At 62.9% G+C, this 18782-nt stretch overlaps 4 protein-coding genes across 9 annotated transcripts; 2 read left to right on the forward strand and 2 right to left on the reverse strand.

The window, feature by feature from the left end:
• Positions 1-10: 10 nt before the first annotated feature.
• On the forward strand, positions 11-8129 carry LRRC45 (leucine rich repeat containing 45). 3 transcript variants are annotated; one of them, XM_060290538.2, is made up of 17 exons: positions 11-696; positions 1177-1238; positions 1627-1697; positions 1976-2154; positions 2431-2559; positions 3402-3514; positions 3885-3943; positions 4235-4312; positions 4613-4748; positions 4851-4928; positions 5026-5137; positions 5223-5293; positions 5716-5808; positions 5918-6010; positions 6558-6728; positions 6812-6959; positions 7230-8129. In XM_060290538.2, the coding sequence occupies exons 1-17, from the start codon at positions 477-479 to the stop codon at positions 7424-7426; spliced, it is 2010 nt and encodes a 669-aa protein (XP_060146521.1). In that variant the 5' UTR covers positions 11-476; the 3' UTR covers positions 7427-8129. The 3 variants fall into 3 exon arrangements, with proteins under 3 accessions (XP_060146521.1, XP_069900568.1, XP_030699094.1); XM_030843234.3 differs by having other exon boundaries at positions 13-696; positions 6555-6728; positions 7230-8127; XM_070044467.1 differs by lacking the exon at positions 5918-6010 and having other exon boundaries at positions 6555-6728.
• A 37-nt stretch (positions 8130-8166) lies between these two features.
• RAC3 (Rac family small GTPase 3) lies at positions 8167-11020 on the forward strand. 3 transcript variants are annotated; one of them, XM_030843256.2, is made up of 6 exons: positions 8167-8569; positions 9145-9254; positions 9417-9534; positions 9718-9780; positions 10214-10373; positions 10502-11020. In XM_030843256.2, the coding sequence occupies exons 1-6, from the start codon at positions 8378-8380 to the stop codon at positions 10630-10632; spliced, it is 774 nt and encodes a 257-aa protein (XP_030699116.1). In that variant the 5' UTR covers positions 8167-8377; the 3' UTR covers positions 10633-11020. The 3 variants fall into 3 exon arrangements, with proteins under 3 accessions (XP_030699116.1, XP_030699117.1, XP_030699118.1); XM_030843257.2 differs by having other exon boundaries at positions 8418-8569; positions 9145-9216; XM_030843258.3 differs by having other exon boundaries at positions 8441-8569; positions 9145-9216; positions 10214-10377.
• Positions 11021-12097: 1077 nt separating this feature from the next.
• Positions 12098-14390, reverse strand: DCXR (dicarbonyl and L-xylulose reductase). 2 transcript variants are annotated; one of them, XM_030843248.3, is made up of 8 exons: positions 14264-14390; positions 14083-14180; positions 13409-13563; positions 13269-13311; positions 13093-13192; positions 12935-12999; positions 12725-12842; positions 12113-12605 (listed from the first exon to the last, which is right to left on the reverse strand). In XM_030843248.3, exons 1-8 carry the CDS (start codon positions 14313-14315, stop codon positions 12502-12504), a joined length of 735 nt encoding a protein of 244 aa, XP_030699108.1. In that variant the 5' UTR covers positions 14316-14390; the 3' UTR covers positions 12113-12501. The 2 variants fall into 2 exon arrangements, with proteins under 2 accessions (XP_030699106.1, XP_030699108.1); XM_030843246.3 differs by having other exon boundaries at positions 12098-12605; positions 12935-13192.
• Positions 14391-16973: 2583 nt separating this feature from the next.
• On the reverse strand, positions 16974-18408 carry LOC115845414 (carbonyl reductase [NADPH] 2-like). Its single transcript, XM_030843312.2, is given in 8 exon segments — positions 16974-17118; positions 17215-17332; positions 17557-17621; positions 17744-17843; positions 17932-17972; positions 18022-18024; positions 18070-18223; positions 18328-18408. Coding segments are annotated over 8 exon segments (666 nt in total). The 3' UTR covers positions 16974-17014.
• Positions 18409-18782: the final 374 nt, after the last annotated feature.

The following is an 18782-nucleotide window of genomic DNA, read 5'->3' on the forward strand; positions in this document are numbered from 1 at the left end:
CCTCCTGGGAGTTGTAGTTTCCTCCAGGTCTTCCCGACGCTCCCTGCTCTTCCTGGATACTGAGGAGCGCGGCGGCCGTGACGAGCGAGCGGGGGGCCAGCGGCGCGAGGGCTGGGGCATCGGGCCCGGAGCCCAGGGGTACGGGCGACGTCTGGACGGACCGGCCCCGCCGCTGGAGGCCCCGCCCCCGAGGACGCCCCACCTCCTCGGTCCCAGGCTTCAGCGGTCCGCTGAGAATCACCCGCCCCTGCCCTCCTGGGGCCTCGCGCCTGTTGGACCAACTCAGTTTGCGCCTCTTTTCCTGGCTGCTGAAGACTTAGAGTCTTTGTGCCCCCACTGAGCTGCCGGGGGCTCTCTGAAGGCCCCCAGGGGAGAGGCCCTGCCGTACTGCCCTTCCCCGGCTTCCCGGTCCCAGCTGGCTCCTGGTGAGGCCTGTCTAGGCGCTTTCCGGGAAGCCCTTCCTGCACCCCAGGGACATGGAGGAGTTCCGGCGCACCTACAGCCGGCTGTGCAAGGAGAGTGGGGCCGAGCCCCAGGAGACTGTTCTGCAGCAAATGCACCAGCTGCCGCAGGGCCGGCTGGACCTGGCCACACAGAGCCTGACAGTGGACACCTGCAGGGCTCTGGGCAAGCTGCTACAGAAGGAGGCACTGCTGACGGAGCTCGTCCTGAGTGACTGCATGCTGAGTGAGGAAGGTGGGCACCAAGGGCCGGCGGCCCAGGGCAGCCCTTCCAACTTCAGTGTTGGGGCCGGGCTCCCCTGGCTTCTTTTTGCTCTGCTGCTTATTAGCTGCACGTGCCACAGTCCTTGGTGCTTAGCATCTCTAGCAGAGAACTCAGTCCCACCCGATCTCTTCTTTGTGAGGTTACTCCCTTTTACTGTCATAAAGCAGCAGCAGCGTCCTCTCTGGAAACCCGGGAGCAGAAGGCAGTTTCTCTTTGTAATGGGAAAGCCTTAGTGTCCCCTGACTTAGGAGAGTCCCGCTGTGCTGGTGAGCCACCCGACTCCACACCTGGCGGATGTTTCAAACCTGACACAGGAGTGGGGTGACTCCTTTTTGGCATGAACCTTGGCTGGTGGGGGCCACTGGGACAGCCGTCTCTCCCCTATGTGTGGGGAGCTGACCCAAGACGGAGACACCAGGGGTGGAGGGTGACTGCCCTGCTCTCTTACAGGGGCCGTGCTGCTGCTGCAGGGGCTGTGTGTCAACACCATCGTGCGGTTTCTGGATCTCAAGGTGGGTGGATCTGCACTCAGGGGCGTGCCACCTGAGAGCAGGAGTAGAGAAGATACAGGTGTCCTGGCGACCAGGGGTCTGCATGGTGGCCGGAGACTGTGTCTGTAAGCACTCTTAGCACACAGGCTCCGCACCATTTGCTCATGGTCTCACGCACGCGTGTCGGTGTTCTGAGGGCAGGAACGTGAGTTCCAGAATGTTCTCACAAGCAAACTGAAATAGCCTGCATTAGGAGGCCACTGCGGGCAGGGAAAGCAGAATTTGAAAGGAGCCACACCTTCCGTTCGCCATGGCCTCCCCCACCGCCTGACGCCTGACGCCTGGCGAGGGTATTCAGAGCCCAGCTCAGGATGCCGGGGAGTGACTGGCTGGCCTCTTCCTGTCCTAGGGCAATAACCTTCGCGCCTCAGGGGCCGAGGCACTGGCAAAACTCCTCCGACAGAACAAGTCCATTCAGAGGTAGGGTGGCGGTCCCAGCCCCCGCTCTCCCCCGAGCCCCCGCTCTCTCTCTGCGTGGTTCTGGGTTGGCTCCAGCGGACACGGTTCTGCAACATGAGAGTTCACGCCTTCATGCCGGTCTTCCGTGGTGGGGAGTAGGCGGGTATGAGTTACTCACGCGCCTCCAGCCTTTCTGCCAGAGACACCCAAGCCTGTGCCCCTCCTCAAGCCCGCTGGACCCCATGGGAGCAGGATGGGAGCCTTCGGGGCCACGCACCTCACGTCCACCCTTCCTGCAGCCTAACCCTGGAGTGGAACAGCCTGGGCACGTGGGAAGAAGCCTTCGCGGCCTTCTGCGGGGCCCTGGCAGCCAATGGCGCCCTGCGGCAGCTGGACCTCCGCAACAACCAGATCAGCCACAAGGGTGCTGAGGAGCTGGCTCTGGCCCTGAAGAGCAACACCAGCCTCCAGCAGCTTGGTGAGGCCGCCAGCACTGGCCTCTTCGTCCTCAGACCGGGCCAGGAGGTCTTGGTCTGGGGGGGAAGGGGGAGGGGTTGCATCTCATCGCTTCCTCAGCCCTCCCACTGCTTCCTTTGTCCTCTCCCAGAAGGGTGGGGGTGGGAGAGGAGGGGCACGCTGAGCTGGGCTCCTGATCTGTGGCCGATCGCACGGGGAGTACCAGTATTCCAGGCTGGGCCAGCCCTCCCACCCCCGCCCCGTGCTTTCCATCTGGCAACACCAGATTTCCCTCCAGACCTGCGCTGGAATCACATCGGCCTCCTGGGGGGCCGCGCCCTGGTAAACTGTCTCCCCAGCAACAGAACCCTGTGGAAGCTGGAGCTGGCTGGGAACAGCATCCCCGGTGACATCCTCAGAGCCGTGGGTACGGGCACATGGAGCCGCTGGTGGCTTGCACTGTTTGGAGCAGGACATAGAGCTGATTCCCTGTGTCAGAGACTCAGCCACTGAGGGAGGGGTGGCTTGGGCCAGAACAAGTAAACACGGCATCACGATGGTAGCATGTTGAAAACAGAGGAAGTGAGAGCAGGCTCCAGGGAAGAAAAGGCAGCGGCGGGAGCCTGCAGAGTGCCGACTGCCTGGTGCTGCGCCTCACCCTCCTCGCACCACGGTCTCCGCCTGTCATGACCCTGACTCCTCAGCCCCAAGCCCACTGAGCACTCTGCCACTCCCCATGGCTCGTTGTCCCACCGGCAGCGCCAGCCACCCAAGGGCCCGAGCCCGGGTTGCAATCTAGTGTGGCGTCGCCGCCTGCTGGGTCTGCCCAACGCACGTCCTCTCCCACTTCTTGGTTCTTGGGCCTGCCTCTGAGTCACCCCAGTTGGCACTGTGGCCACTTCGGGCTGGCCTCTCTCCACATGCTGCCTGGACCTTTCCAGAGCATGGGAGCTGAGCACACCATTCACCTCTTAAACGTCACACGCTGGCCTTTGGCCTTTGGGGCGGAGCCCAAATGCCCACCTTTTCTGGCAGTTGAGCAGCCTCCCCACCTCTCCCCGTGTGCCTGTTCCCCCTCCCAGGCTCCTGGCTTCACTGTTGTCCCTACCCCCGCCCCCTCTGAGCCCCTCACTTGCTAGTGCACTGAGGGGTCTGATTAGTGGGGTGAGATACCACCTCGCACAGTGTCTTCTGGGCATGGGGCTGGGCTGGCCGTTGGCCACTCCTGGGGCTCGGCCTCCCGGTAGACAACTTGGCTCTTTCCAACAGAGCAAGCCATGGATCACAACCAGGACCGGCAGACCACCTTCCGGGAAAGCCAGGCCCGCGCCCACGTGCTCAGCAAGGAGGTGCGGCACCTCCGGGAAGAGAAGTCCAAACAGGTGAGGACAGTGCTGCCTCTGACTGCAGGGCCTCGCCCCGACCCCAGCCCCGCCCTGGCTGTATGGACAAAGGGCCCCCCTCAGCCCCCGTGCCATGGCCTTGTTCCTTCCTTCTGGGCCCTGGAGCCTCTCCAAGCAGCCAGTAGCCAGGCCTGGGAGGCAGCCTCTTGTTCTGATGCCCTCTGGCTGGGTGGGCGGGTAGGTGGACTTCCCCTCTGGGCCTCCCTGCGTGGGAGCCACTCTCCCTTTGGATGAGGCTGAGCCCTTTCGTGTCCTGCCGCCTCAGTGGATGTCTGCCCTCCTGTCCGCTGACGGTGGGGAGTGGGCGGGCTCTGGGCCCTGACCGGGCTCTGGCTGGCTCTGTCCCCAGTTTCTGGACTTGATGGAGACGATCGACAGACAGAGAGAAGAGATGGTCAGGAGCAGCAAGTGAGTGTGGCCCCAGGGCCAGGGGGCAGGGAGGTGGTGCGCTGGGGGTACCCGGGCTTCGGGTCCTCACTCTGGCCTTGGAGTGACCTGACGTGAGCCTCGTCGCCTGCCCGTGAACAAGGTTGTGGGGTGTGTTTACTGAGGGAGTTGGCTGGAGGGTTAGAGGCTGCACCGCGACTTCCTCAGCCCACACCTGGAGGTGGCGTGAGTGTGAGGAGCAGCAGCTGCCGCAGGGAGGGGCCCAGAGGGCGCCAGGGTTTGGGTCTCTTGAACCCTCGTCTGTGCCCACAGGGCATCGGCAGCACGCGTGGGGCAGCTTCAGGAAGCCCTGAACGAGAGGCATTCCATCATCAACGCTCTCAAGGCCAAGTAAGGAGGAGCAGAGGGTAGGACGCCAAGTAAGGAGGAGCAGAGGGTAGGACGGGGTTGTGCGGAGGCTTCAAAACACTTTAGAGACCTGCCCACAGGGCAGAGGAGGACTGTTCAGACAAGGACTCGAGTCCCCAGCGTACAAAGGAGGTGGAGGGACCGCTGGGATGGTAACCTGGGAACGCTTCTTGGAGGAGGTGGGCGCTAGCTGGGGTAATAGTCTGGCAAGAGTGAGAACAGCAAGGACTTAGCAGAGTCTAGAGGAGGGATGGGGTGGGGCTAGCCCTTCCCTCCTTGCAGGCTGCAGATGGCTGAGGCCGCCCTGGCTCTGTCAGAGCAGAAGGCCCAGGACTTGGGGGAGCTCCTGGCCACCACAGAGCAGGAACAGCGGAGCCTGGCACAGAGGCAGGCAAAGGAGCACAGGCTGGAGCAGCAGGTGGGCAGGGAGGGCTGGATGGGCAGGTGGTTGGGTGTGGGGTAGGCAGGCGGTGCGTGGTGGCAGGTGTCCAGTGGTGCCCTTTCCCCATCTGACCCCCAGGAAGCTGCAGAGCGGGAGTCTAAGCTCCTCAGAGACTTGTCTGCTGCCAATGAAAAGAACTTGCTTTTGCAAAACCAGGTATGGGGGCAGGGTGTGGGGGCAGGTCCCTGGAAGGCCTGGGGCAGGGCTTCAGGGAAGGGGCCAAAGCTTCCCTCCCTCAGTGCCGGTTTTCCAGGTGGACGAGTTGGAGCGGAAAGTGAAATCTCAGCAGGATCAGCTATTCCTGACCAGGCAGGAGCTGACCAACACGGCAGCTGAGCTGAAGATGCGGGCTGTCCAGGCTGAAGGTGGGCACACACAGGCCTGCCACTGGGTCCTGAGAACCAAGGCCCCCAGAGGAGTCCTACCCACGCTCTTCCCCTGTGCTTCCAGAACGCCTGGAACTGGAGAAGAAGAGGTCCCGGCAGAGCTTGGAGGACGCGGAACACCTGCGCTTCAAGGAGGTGCCTCATTAGTTGTGTCGTCTGGCCTTTGCTCTCTCCGCTTCATCGGGGCCTGCAGACACCTCGGTGTGGCATGGTGTCCCCAAGGCGCACTCCTGGCCAGGCTTCCCTCGACAACCTTGGGGTGCTGGTGGCATTTCTCCAACAGCCCTGGTAGATGTCAGACCCAGAACCTCCCCACCAGTTTCTAGAAGGGACCCTGACTGCTGGGGCCACAGCGCAGGCTGCCATGTGCTCTGTGCCACCTGGGGTGCAGCACTGGGACGTGCCATCCATCCTCACTTCCTGTGAGGTCACTTGGGGCAGCCCTCACTGGGAAGTAACAGAGTCCCCAAGATTCACCTGCCCCCAGGGTGGGGGTCCCAGAGGGGAAGGCTGGGGAGCCAGCGTGCCAGCCCTGTCCCCACCCCACACCTGGGCAGGTGGAGCACATGACTCGCCACCTGGAGGAGAGCGAGAGGGCCATGCAGGAGAGGGTACAGAGGCTGGAGGCTGTGCGGCTGTCCCTGGAGGAGGTGAGCTGGGCGCCAGGCTCTGCTCTCCCCTAGGGAGGCTGGGTGTGGCCAGAAGGGGTCCCTGGGCAGGGGCAGAGGGCAGGCCCAGCGGTCACTGTCTGCGGTGTAGGAGCTGAGCCGGGCAAAGGCCGCGGCACTCAGTGAGCGCAGCCAAGCTGAGGAGGAGCTCATCAAGGCCAAGAACCAAGTCCGCCTGGAGGAGGTGAGCCCAGGGCCACGGTCCGCTGCTTGCAGCGCCCACTGGGGAGAGAGGTCTGAGGGGTTGGCATGAGCTGCCTGGGTTGCACAGCCCTTTGGGCTTAAGTGGGCCAGACCAAGGCTGTCTTCTGACTCTGTAGGGAGGGACAAGGGAACAGGAGGTCCAGGGGTGCAGAAAACTTAGACGAGGACACTCATCCCATCAGCACCATATCCAGCCCCCCCCACGCCCACGCAAAGAGCCAATGTCTTCCAGCCCCAAGGTGGGGAAGGGGTTTGGCCCAAATGTGCAGCCTGCGGCCACGTGGTGGAAGCAGGGGCCAGAGGCCAGAGCGCAGGAGGCGTCAGCCTGGGACATGGGGGAGGCTCCTCATTCAAGTTGAGCCCATCAGAGCAACATATGCTATAACTTTAGTGACAAGGCAGTTTCCACATTGCAAACATACGCTCCTCTTTGTCTGAAGGTGGGGCTGGGGGGTTCACTCCTCTCGTGAGCTCAGGGCCACAGGCCAGAAAGCAGCTCACCAGCCCCTCTCCTGGGCCTGCAGCAGCAGCGCCTGGCTCACCTGGAGGAGAAGCTGCGGCTGCTGGCGCAGGCTCGGGACGAGGCTCAAAGCGCCTGCCTGCAGCAGAAGCAGGTGGTAGCCGATGCCCAGGCGCGGGCCAGCCAGCTTGGCCGGCAGGCGGAGGGCCTGAGGCGGCGCCTGGAGGAGCTGCAGCAGGTAGCCGGGACATCGAGGGCTCCCAGGGGTGCCCCTGGTGCCCCCAGCTGCCACCTCACCCCCCCCACCTCCTTGCCTGGCAGGAGCTGAGCAACAAGGACCAAGAAAAGGCGGCTGAGGTGACAAGGGTGCGGCTGGAGCTGCAGGAGCAGAACGGCCGCCTGCAAGCCGAGCTGACAGCCCAGGAAGCGCTGAAGGAGAAGGCAGCGGCCCTGGAACGCCAGCTGAAAGGCGAGCTGAGCGCCACCCCTGCCCCCCTGTGGCTTCTCTGCAGGGCCTTCCTTACTGGGTCATCCCACAGGAGGAGGAGGAGGCTGGCCTGGAGAGCTGAGCTTGGCCTAGGTCTCAGCTCCAGGAGGTGCTGGTAGGGGAGGCTGGGTATGTGTGTGCCCAGGGGACCCCGAGCGAACCCCACCCTGCCGGCCCCCTGCGGACCTCTGGGTTGGCAGGAGCCCAGGCAGTCCCCAGAGCCCCTTCCTCACTGAGCTTCCTCCCTTGCAGTGATCGCAAGTGACCACCGGGAGGCACTGCTGGACAGGGAGAGCGAGAATGCCTCTCTCCGTGAAAAGCTTCGCCTGAAGCAGGCCGAGATTGCCCGGATCCGGGATGAGGAGGCCCAAAGGGCCAGCTTCCTGCAAAATGCTGTTCTGGCTTATGTGCAGGGGTCCCCCCTGAGGACCTTGAGCCCCCAAAAGTGAGGGGAGGCAGGGAAAGTCTGAAAGTGGCAGGAAGGTGGCATCTGTTGGACATCTTTGTCTCATGCCTGCCTCTCCCTTCTTTACAAGGGACAGGCCATGGGTAGGTCCGGGCTCTTTAGGCAGGGTCTACAGCCGGTGACTTGGAAAATCAGTGCTGGATGTGAGATGGATGTGAGAGCAGGACGGCTGCAGCTTACCACCAGAGTGCCCACCTGCGGGGGGTCCAGAACCTCGCTGGCCAAGGGGGCTGGAGAGGGCCCCAGCCCCATCCCCACTCCTTCATCCCAATCACAAGGAATGATGCGCCTGAGAACACAGACCCATGTTGGAAGGAGATCTGGGGGAGCAGGCCTGAGCTCTCCTGGCCCCACCCACCACAGTTCAGTCACCTTTCACAACCATGAGCTCCGCAGGCCCCAGCGCTCACTCCAGGGTGTTCTGAAATACAGACTTTTGCAATTTGTGATACCTTTTGGCCCCAGTGCCTTTATCCAGTATCAGTCTTTTCTCCAAGCTTGGGCCCTTCAGGAAAGGCCCTCCAGGTGTGGCTGGGTCACCCTTCTAACTGCTACCAGGTAGGGATTGGTCCAGCTACTGCAGCAGACAGGTGGGGATGGGGGCAGCTCGGCAGGGGGCTGCCTGCCTCGTGGATCTCTAGTGACTGCAAACACCTGAGTTTTCACCAGCTGTCTCGTGGTTAGAGGGTGGGTGGGCCCGGGGAATCCTCTCCCTAGAAGAAACCTTGTGTGCACCGACCACAACCTGTTCAGGTGGGTGGGAGCAGCCTGTCTGCGCTGCCCTCGCCCCTTGGCGGGGGTCACAGGGGCTCTGGGGAGGGCCTGCCCAAGCTCGACACGGATTGCGGGGTGCCCTGTGACCCCGCCCCCCACCAGATTTCTCTGGAAGGCGCGTCGGCCCGGGTTCGGGGCGGGTCCGCGCCCCCCGCCCTCCATGCCGGCCGCGTTCGGCTGTCTCCGCGCCCGGCGCTCGGCGGCGCTCGGCTGTCTCCGGCCGCTCGGCTCGGCGCTCGGCTCGGGTCCGCGGCCGCTGCGGCGCCGGGCATTTCTCCGCAGCTCGGCTCGCGGCCGCGCCCGCCCGGCCCGCGCCCATGCAGGCCATCAAGTGCGTGGTGGTCGGCGACGGGTGAGTGCGCGAGGCGGAGGCCGCTCGGCCTGGCGCGCCAGGCGTGCCGGGAGGGGTTGGCCCCGGGGACCCTCCTGGGCAGGGCGCGGGGCTCCGGGGCGCGGCCGGGACGGAGGGTGCGGCGTGCGGTCCGGGGATCCCGGCTTGGGGTCCAGGCGGGGCGGCCCCGACCGGCCCGTGGGCGTTGGGGGACCGGGCAGCGGCGGGAGGACGCGGTGGGGCGGGGTCCCGGCTGGTCGCGGGGCGCAGGCCTCCAGCCCAGGCCCACCTGATGCTGCCGGCAGCCAGCGGCCCCTCCTGGCCTCCCGGTGGGTGGGGCCAGGCCTCTCACCTGGGCTTAACCCTCAGCCGGTGCCACCTTCCCGGCACCTGCCTGGGGCTCTGAGGCAGCTCGCTCCAGCCCTCACCCACCACTCTGCCACCCCGGAGGCCCTCCTGCCCTGGTCCTCTATCGCTGCGGATCTGCTGGGCAGGCAACCCTGTTCCCACCCTGGGTACCGTGGGAGGGGCTGCCCTCGCTGGGCAGAGGGCTGAGGTGGGTCTGGGAGCAGCGTGGACTTGCCCTCTCTCCGCAGCGCCGTGGGGAAGACCTGCCTGCTGATCAGTTACACGACCAACGCCTTCCCTGGAGAGTACATCCCCACCGTGTGAGCAGGCGGGCGGGTCCAGAGCTGGCAAGGGGAGGGTATGGACGCCTGTGTGCGGGGCTCCCCTGGGCTTCGAGGTTGGGCCCAAGTAGCCCTGGTCTGGGTTCCGGGGTGAGGCGAGGTGCTGACAGAGCTCCAGATCTGTGCAGGCCTGAGAACCCAGACACGGGGGGGAATCTCTCTCACTTTGTTTCCTGCAGTTTTGACAACTATTCTGCGAATGTGATGGTGGACGGGAAGCCTGTCAACCTGGGGCTGTGGGACACCGCTGGGCAGGAGGACTACGACCGGCTTCGGCCACTCTCCTACCCCCAAACTGTAGGGGACCACAGGGCTGCCTACAGGGGCCGGGTGGCTCGGGTGGAGGCCCAGAAGGCCTGGTGTGCGTGCATGCGTGTGTGTGTGTGTGTTGGGGGGGTGAGCAGAGGCCATTCGGAGCCTCTTTGACCATTCCTACATGGTACCCTCTCTTCTTCCCTTCTTCTCTCCCTTTCTCCCAAGGACGTCTTTCTGATCTGCTTCTCCCTGGTGAGCCCAGCCTCCTTTGAGAATGTTCGAGCCAAGGTAGGAAAGGGCCAGAAGCAGAGTTGTGTTTCTGGGAGGGGAGGAAGCTGCCCAGAGGACTTGCCCTTAGAGGGCAGGGGTCTCTTGCTTGAGGGCCTTACAGAGACATATTGTCCTTTGGAGATTGCCGGGTGTGAGGTCTCATGGCCCAGAGGGTGATGAGGGGCCAGGGGTGGGGTAGGGGTGGTGAGTGAGGCTCTCAGAGAAGGAAGGGCCCTGACTGAGAGGACCTGACGGGCCTGGAAGCGTCTTGGCTAGGTATTTTTGTTCTTGGTCATTCCCCTACCAGACCCAGTGGTCGCCCCGTGAAACAAGAAGGGCTAAGTGTGGGTCTAGGCACAAGGAAGGGGCCTTTGGGAGCCATGGCCTGCTCTGGGCCAGGCTGAGGGCAAAGCTCTCGAGGGGTAGGGATCAGAGCCTCTCATCCCCACAGTGGTACCCAGAGGTTCGGCACCACTGCCCCCACACGCCCATCCTCCTGGTGGGCACCAAGCTGGACCTTCGTGACGATAAGGACACCATCGAGCGGCTACGGGATAAGAAGCTAGCGCCCATCACTTACCCCCAGGGCCTGGCCATGGCCCGGGAGATCGGTGAGTGGGCACGGACAGGCCTGCCGGTGCAGGGAGGAGAGGTTCGCTCTGGGGGGCACAGTGCTGCCCCCCGCTGCCTGCCTGTGCTGCCTGCCACCCTCACTCTTCTCTTTCTTTGCTGCCCCCAGGCTCTGTCAAGTACCTGGAGTGCTCAGCCCTGACCCAGCGGGGCCTGAAGACTGTGTTTGATGAGGCCATCCGGGCTGTGCTCTGCCCGCCTCCTGTGAAGAAGCCGGGGAAGAAGTGCACGGTCTTCTAGAGCCCTCACTTCTGGAGGAGCAGCCTCCAGCCGCCCGCGCCTGTATCTGTTGTGTTGAGATGTCTGGTGTCCCCGAGTCTGCTGTGGGGAAGTTTTGTGGGTGGGGAGGGGGAAGAATCACGGGGACGAGGCTGCTGCTCCCGGGGTGGTGCTGGGGCCATGGGGTCCTGTCCACTCTGCCTCCTCTACCTGGGGGTACAGCTCCAGCCTTCCCTGGCCCCCAGGGAGTCCGGAAGGGAGCAGGGTCTCCCTCAGGCTGCAGGGGCAGGTCCAGGGCAGCCCCAGGATGGGCTTCCCTGATGGGGGAGTTTGTGGGGTGGGTTCTGTCCTTGTGCCCCAGGATGGGGCAGCCCCTTTTTATTTTATACAATAAACCTTCTTCATCATCTCCTGCTGTCTTGCTACCTGCCCTGCTCCTGTCTCCCCCTGCCTGCTCCTGCACCCTGAGGGTGCCAGGCCCCCAACCCCCACCATCCACGGGTACAGAGCGGGTGAGCTTCACACACACACACACACACACACACGCGCGCGCGCGCGCACCAGAGGAGAGGAGGAAAAGCTTGCTGAGCCCTCTCGGTCTCCAGAGGGACCCAGATCAAAGTGGGGGCAAGTGCATTTGGTCCCTTCTGGATTAAGAAAGCCCTTCTCATGCTGACTTCAGGCCTCTGGGAGGGCACAGCCAGGTGAGCAAGGGGCAGGATGGTCTGCAAGTCAGGCCCCATGGGGCCCTGTGGAGCCCAGGGCAAGGCCAGGGGACACTAGCTGAGTGTTCAGGAAGACAGACCGTCAAGAGGAAGGACGTCCAGGCAGAGGGACCCTGCAGCCGTGGAGGTAGAACAAACGTGGTGTGGAGAGGACAGGAGGGGTTGCAGGTGAGCCAACAGCCTGGCATCGCTGGGCAGACAAAGGCGGGAGGTGAGGGGCGGGCCTGGCCTGGAGCTAGGACTTCACCCCTGAGGCCGCAAGGCACTACTCTGGTGTGATGAGAAGCCACACTGCACCCCCGCAATGGTGTGTAGAGGGTGGACTGCTGAATTTCAGGAATTTTGCTAGCCAGTTTTTAAACAGCTATTGTTAATAATTATATAAACTTACATTAGTTGTATTAAAAAAAATGAAATTAACAAATACTCAAAACACATCACTTCCTAAATATTTTTGTACATATTACTATTATCTGTGCTATCGGGTGTAAGGCTTTTGTATCTGTGTGGTGGGGGACACACATCTCTCCCCAGCTCCACCTCAAGGAGAGTAAACAGGCGGGAGTATTTTACCATAGAAGTTGGCAAATCCTACAGCTGGAGCTTGTGCTCAGTACGTGGTGAATAACTCACAAAGCTGAGGGAATGAAAATTGAAAACCGTCATTTGATTCAGCAAAGAAGTCGCTCAAGTCATCAACAAAGTAATGAAGTCCCAACACACAGCATCCTCAGTTCACGTTTGTCTTATGCATGGACTTCAGGAATGCCAACCAACACTCATGTTAAAAACACCACTGCTTCCATACCAGAGACCTCTGGACAGGGCCAAAGGCCATCCTCGGTCAAATTCACCACTCTCATTAGGAGCTGGCCTTCTGGAAGATTCTACGTCCCAGTCCTGCCAGGGACTTAGCCAGGCCTGAAAATCTCTCACAGGAGGGACAGGCTGCCACTGGCCCAGGATGTGAGTTGAATGGTTGCCTCTACCTGGGACTCATCCCCACACCCAGCCCTGAGTGCTACATCTTCCAGCCACTTGACTGCAGCCTAGGAATGAGTGTGCAGGCTGGGCAGAAGAATCATGTTTATTGGAGGGATGGGGAAGGGGGGTGGGGGTAAAAGTGGGCTCAGCATGGAACATGTGTGTGTGTGGGTGGAGGGGCTCAGGTAGCCAGGAAGCCTCCATCCACCGGCACAGTGGAGCCTGTGGTCATGCTGCTGCGGTCACTCAGCAGGAAGAGGATGGTGTCTACCACGTTCTCCACCTCTGTGGGCGGGGTGGGGTTCAGGATGTGGTTGAAATGAGCTGCCCTTCATCCTTCCCTCCCACCCCTCACCTGAGCAAGCCACTGATGCAACTCCCAGCTGGGCTCCCGCCTGACTCACCGGCAAACTTGCCAAGTGGGATGCGATCCAGCATGGTCTTGGCCTTCTGGGGGTCGCTCCAGTTGGCCTGGCCCATGGGTGTCATCACCACTGTGGGGTTGAGTGCATTCACACGGATCTGTACTGGAACAAGAAGGGGGTCAGCTGGGTGGGCTGAGGCTCTCTGGGCACGTGGGCTGGGTGATGGGAAGGCATCCCAGTGGGGCTCACCTGGTGTGGCCCAAGCTCCAGAGCCATTACCTTGGTCAGCATGTCCAAGGCACCCTTGGTGGAGCCTGTGAGGAGAGACAGCCTGTGTGGAGCCTGAGCTGGCTGCTCAGGCTGGGGGGTGGGGGGTGAGGGGCAGGGCACAGCCGAGGCTTGCTCACAGTAGACGCTGTGGTTAGTCAGTGCGCGCTGGGAGGCCTGGCTAGAGACATTCACGATGGACCCCGGGGCTCCCCGAGCTATTAAGCCTCGGGCCACGATCTGGAATTGCAGAGGAAGCATGAGGCAGAACTGGTGTCACCCCCCAGTTCCCACTCCGGCTCTGACGGCAGCTCACCTGGGACACCTGGATGACAGCCCGAAGGTTCACGTCAAAAGACCTGGAAGTAGATGGATAGACCATGGTCAGGGACTGGGACTGCTGCAGCAGGAGACAGCCCTTCCCCCCAGGAGTTCCTCCACCCCACCCTGGCTCACGTGTCACACGCCTCCTTGGTGACCTCCAGGAAGGGCTGCAGCAGCGCCACGGCAGCATTGTTCACCAGCAGGTCCACAGGGCCCACGCCGCCCAGCGCTCGCTCCGTGGCCTCCCAGTCACCCAGGTCCACACACACAGGCTCTACCCCTGGGCACTGTGTGTATTAGGTGGTAAGGGGGCACATCTACCAGAGGATCCATGCCCAAGGAAGGGTACATCTGGGCCTCTGGCATGCGAGGGAGAAGGGCTGGGTTTGCATGGCCTTTCAGTTAGACAGGGGGAGGGGCTAGGGGTTCCAGAGGAGCCAGTCACTTTCTTGGGGCTCAGAATCCCAGGCTGCTGCAGGTGGAGGGTAGTTAACTCGGCCTCTGGGCCACTGGGCAACTCGGGGCTTCGGGAACGGGAGCCTGGCCCCGCCTCCGGCCAGTCTATTTCCTCCCAGCGCCCGAACGCGTCTGGCCCCGGGCCTGCAAGGCAGCCATTTCTGCCTGCTCCTAAGCCCAGGGGTAGTCGTCGTTCTCCCAACCCGTCGGCCCCCAACAGAGGCCGTGCGCCCGGCGTGGGGGAGGGTGTGCAAGAGTCCTTGGCGATCCCTAGCGCCCGGCGGCCGCGTGTCCCGGCCCGCCCTCAGCCTCGCCCGCCGCCCGCTGGGCTGGGACAAGGCGACGCCTACCTCGCGGACCAGGCTGTCCAGGTCGGCCTGGGTCCGGCTCACAGCCACCACTTGTGCACCCGCCGCGTGCAGCGCCTGGACAGTGCTGCGCCCGATGCCTGCGAGGAGCGCGGCTCAGTGCGGGCGCCCCTCCCCGGCCACCCCCTCCCAGGCCCACCTTTGGCCGCCGCCCCGGGCCCACCTTTGCCCGCTCCAGTGACGAGCGCCCGGCGCCCCGCTAGGCTCAACTCCATGAGGTTCGGACCGACCCTGTGCACTGCTGAGGCCCAACTGCGTGCCTGGGTCCAGCTGCGCGCGACTGTCCGGGAGGGCGCGGGGCGGGGCGGGGCGCGGCGGGCCAATTGCAGGGCGGTGTCCTGGGGAGGGAGGGAATATTCAAATAGAGGCTTCCCCGCGGGGGCGATTGGCCGAAAGGAGTGGGCGAGGCCGGGGCGGGGCAGGCTGGGTCCCCGCTGGACTCTTGGGCGGGGTTTTTCAAACTGCCCTGTTGTGACCCTTCGAACCAGAGTGAAATAGGTTTAGCGGGCCCCGCTAGCATTTCCCCTGCCAAGATGATTATTACAAAAAAACAGATGTGGTAATTAATACGTGAAATTAATACGTAATTATACGTAGCTGTACGTGAAAGAGATCTCAGTCAGGGCTTTTTTTTTTTTTTTTTTTTTTTTTTTTTTTTGCGGTACGCGGGCCTCTCACTGTTGTGGCCTCTCCCGTTGCGGAGCACAGGCTCTGGACGTGCAGGCTCAGCGGCCATGGCTCACGGGCCCAACCACTCGGCGGCATGTGGGATCCTCCTGGACCGGGGCACGAACCTGTGTCCCCTGTATCGGCAGGCGGACTCTCAACCACTGCGCCACCAGGGAAGCCCAACATTTTTTTCTTTTGTTTCTGAGAAGAAAAGTTTGGCAAAAAGGATCACATGCTCCCCTCCCGCAGACCTGGGAGTAGCTCACGCAGGCTCACTTGTGCTTAGAGGGAAAGGGTTTGGACAACCCAATAAGCCTGAAGAAGAGGCCAAGGCCAGCAAAGGTGTGCTTTAGCCTCAAAGGGAGTTGAAACGCTGACTCACCTCACCAACCCACAGAAGGCCACGAGGACTTTAAAAACTTGGATAGGATGGGAAGGGATAGGCTTAGGGTCATGGGGTACCCAGTGGCCAGCAAGGGCAAGCATTGCTTCCTGCAGCTTTAGGGTCAGAGATATATGTGTGCTTACGTGTCCATGTGTGCCATTGGCTCCTCCTGTAAAAGCTACTTTGTTCTGTGGGTCATGGTGGGAAAGTCTAGAAACACTGCCCTTGAGGACCTTCTGTGGACAGGAGTAAGGAAGTGGTGATTGCAGGGCCTCTGGGTCACTGTGGCTTTGGGCCCAGAGAGGTGGACAGTCTGGAGGAGAGGGTGGCTGGGGACAGCAGGAGGCACAGGTTTGAGAAGCCCCTGGAGGATAGCCAAGTGAGTCCTCCCTACCAGATCTGGCACTGTGGTGCAGCCAACACCCTCTAGGCACTGGGCAAACTCTGCCTTCTGCTGCTAACCTTGGACCCTGCCGTCTGCCTGCCAGAAGCCAAGGGGAGGCGGGGAACAGCCCCCAGCCTGTCCTTCCTGAAAGGGACATCTGCTTAGGTCCCTTCACTGTCTTTACCTGGCCCCCAGAATGGTGTCCAAATCCTTTCACTTGCCCCATGATCCTCGGTGGACCAGCTGGACTGAGCCAAGCCTGCTTTGGCACAAACGTTGCTCTGGGAGGCCCTGAGGCTGGCTAGAAGTGCCCTCAGCACTCCCCATCCCTGCAACGTGCCCTTTGCTCTCTCAGCCCAGTGGTACCATTGCCTGGAGGGCCCCACCCCAGCCCCTCATACCTTGCCCCCTTGCCCAGAGTTGGACACCGCACCAGTCCAGCTGACTGACCACCTCAGGCCTCATCACACCCACACTCAGAAGGCATGTGTCATGTGGAACCTGACCCAGGTAAGCACAGCTGAATCCCAACAGGGCCTGCAAAACCCTCTAGCTGCCCCAGCTGCAGGGCTGTTTTGTCTGGAGTCAGGCCAGGGACAGTAGGTAGAGCAGCAGCTGTGGACCCTTCCCCAGCTGGGGCTGCCCTCTCATGGGTGGTCTTGTGGGGGAAGGTGTGCCCCAAGGCGGAGCTGGTTGCTCAGGGTTGGATAAGCTATAATGGTCCAGCACCCCGCCCCTCACGCCGGGCGCTGAGCGCTCAGTCCCATCTTCCCTAGGGATAGCCTATGGTCCAGAGCATCTCCCCGCAGCTCCTCAGACCCTCTACCCTCTCTGGCCGGCGGTAGTGGGGGCGGGGTGGGGGGCATGCTGGGCTGAAGGGCGGAGCCAGAGCCTCAGGGAAGGAAAGGTGGCTGCACGCTGCCCTCTGCCCTCCGCCCAGAGAAGGTTGGGTGTTGCGGTAAGGGCGTGGACACGAGGAATCTTCTTGCAAGGAATCTCGGCCCTTCAGCTCAAAGGCAGGGTCAGCGGTGGAATCCGGCAGGCTTCGGATCTGCCCTCTCTTTACTTCTTCGAAGGTTAACCGGTGCCCCCCAGTCCCTGATCCTCCCCTCCCCAGCCTCCCTGCATGCCCAGCCAGAGCCCTGGCACGGCTAGCTGCAGGAGAAAGGCCTCCATTTAATTAGGCAAATCCACTCCAGCACAGCTGAGGACACAGTGGGTGGGGACGACAAGGGCGGGGTCTCCTGGCACGTGAGTGTGGATGCGGGATGGGATGGTGGGGCGGAGCCGCGGCGTGGCGTGGAGGTGGGGCCAAGCCGCGGGGCGGGGGCAGTAGGCCGGGGCGTGGGCGTAGATGGGGCCAGGGGCGTGGTGGGCTGGTGGCCTTGGCGGTCTGGGGGCGGGGCGGTGGGGCGTGGAAGCGGGGCCGGGCGGAGCCGAGCACCATCCTTCTGGCCGCCCAGAGCACCGCGCTCTTAGGAGGCCAGGTACCCGGCATCCACAAAGATTCCCGAGCCGCTGGTGGAGACGCTGCGGTCGCTGAGCAGGAAGAGGATGCTGTTGACCACGTCTTCCGCCTCTGCGGCGGGTGGCGGGCGGGGTCAGCACGGCTTGGCCCGGCTGTCTGGGCCCGGCCGCCCCAGCCGCGCCCGCCACTCCACGAAGCCCAGCTGACCTGCAAACTGCCTCAGCGGGTGGCGCTCCTTTAGCTTCCGGGCGAACTGGGGGTCAGACGAGGCTTCCTGGCCCATGGCGGTAAGCACCACCGTGGGGTTTACCGAGTTCACCCGGATCTGGGGCCGAGGGGCCGGCGGGGCGGTCTCAGCCGGCGCACAAACCCCGCCCTCACAGACCCCACTGAGCTTGCTTACTCACCCCCTGGCGCCCCCTGCCCCCGTTTTCATCCCCAGCCGCCGCTTGCCCACCACCTGCCAGCCTCCACCTCACCCCCACCCTGCGCCTACCTCGTGCCTTCCCAGGCCGGGGCCCCTGGCACCCCCAGCTCCCCCATGCCTACCTTGTGCGGCCCCAGCTCCATGGCCATGGCTTTGGTCAGGATGGTCATTGCACCCTTGGTGGAGCCTGTGGGAAAAGGGCAGCACTGAGGACCCTTAAGGATTCAGCCCACTTTGCATGAGGCCCAGCCCGGGAGCCCAGCTGCTCCTGCATGGAATGGGGGCTCAAGTTTGGGCAGAGGGACTCACCGTAGGCAGCTAGGTTGGGAAGGGTGACGTGGGCCGCCATGCTGGAGACATTCACGCTGGAGCCAGGGACTCCGTAGCTGATCATGCCCCGGGCCACAATCTGTAAGCCAAGAGAGGGGGCACCCTGACCCCACCGCACCCCCGCTTGGGCCATGTCTGCACTGGGCCACATCCTCCCACTGGCTCACCTGAGACACTCGGAACACAGTGCAGTTTCACACTGAAGGACCTGGAGGGAGAGGGGACAGTCAGACACACCATGGCCACACCCGGTCCACTTCCTCAGCAGCCCTCTCCCCAGTCCACCTCCTCTCCTACTCCTCAGCTGTCGAAGGCCTCCTTGGTGGTCTCCAGGAAGGGCTGCAGCAGCGCCATGGCGACATTGTTCACCAGCACGTCCACAGGGCCCACGTCGCACAGCGCCTGCTCCATGGCCTCCCAGTCACCCAGGTCCACGCACACAGGCTCTACCCCGGGGCCCTGTGGGAAGGCATTGGCCAGTGACCAAAGGGGGCATCCTGGCAGGCTGGTGAGGCATCCCGGAGGGTCACAGGCCTGGCCCATGGTGGGGCTGCACACCTCACCTCCTTGGAGAGGCTGACCAGGTCGGCATTGGTATGGCTCACAGCCACCACTCTGGCTCCTGAGGCGTGCAGGGCCTTCATGGTGTCCCACCCGTTCCCTGCAGGGGTGCACGGGGCAGCCAGATGGCGCAATATGTCTGGGCCAAGGCTGCGGGTGGGGGCAGCAGGTTTGCTGCTCAGGAAAGAGCAGTGAGACAGTGCTGGCCAGAGGTTGGTGGCCCGGGGGTCAGGGGTCCGGCCAGCCAGGATTTGGCCAAGGGAGGCCCAGAGGGCAGCCCCTTCCTGCTGGGCTGAGGGAAGAGGCCTTGGCTGGGTCCCCCCATCTGTCCAGACTGATTCTGAGGGCGTCCCTCACAGGAGGGCTCTTGCATTGACCAGCGAGAGGCTAGCATCCTGTCCCAATGGGGCCTGCTGGGTGGTAGGGAGCAGTCCAGGCCCAGATCAGCCGGCTCAGG

Source organism: Globicephala melas, chromosome 20, assembly GCF_963455315.2.
Source record: "Globicephala melas chromosome 20, mGloMel1.2, whole genome shotgun sequence".
NCBI lineage: Eukaryota > Metazoa > Chordata > Mammalia > Artiodactyla > Delphinidae > Globicephala > Globicephala melas.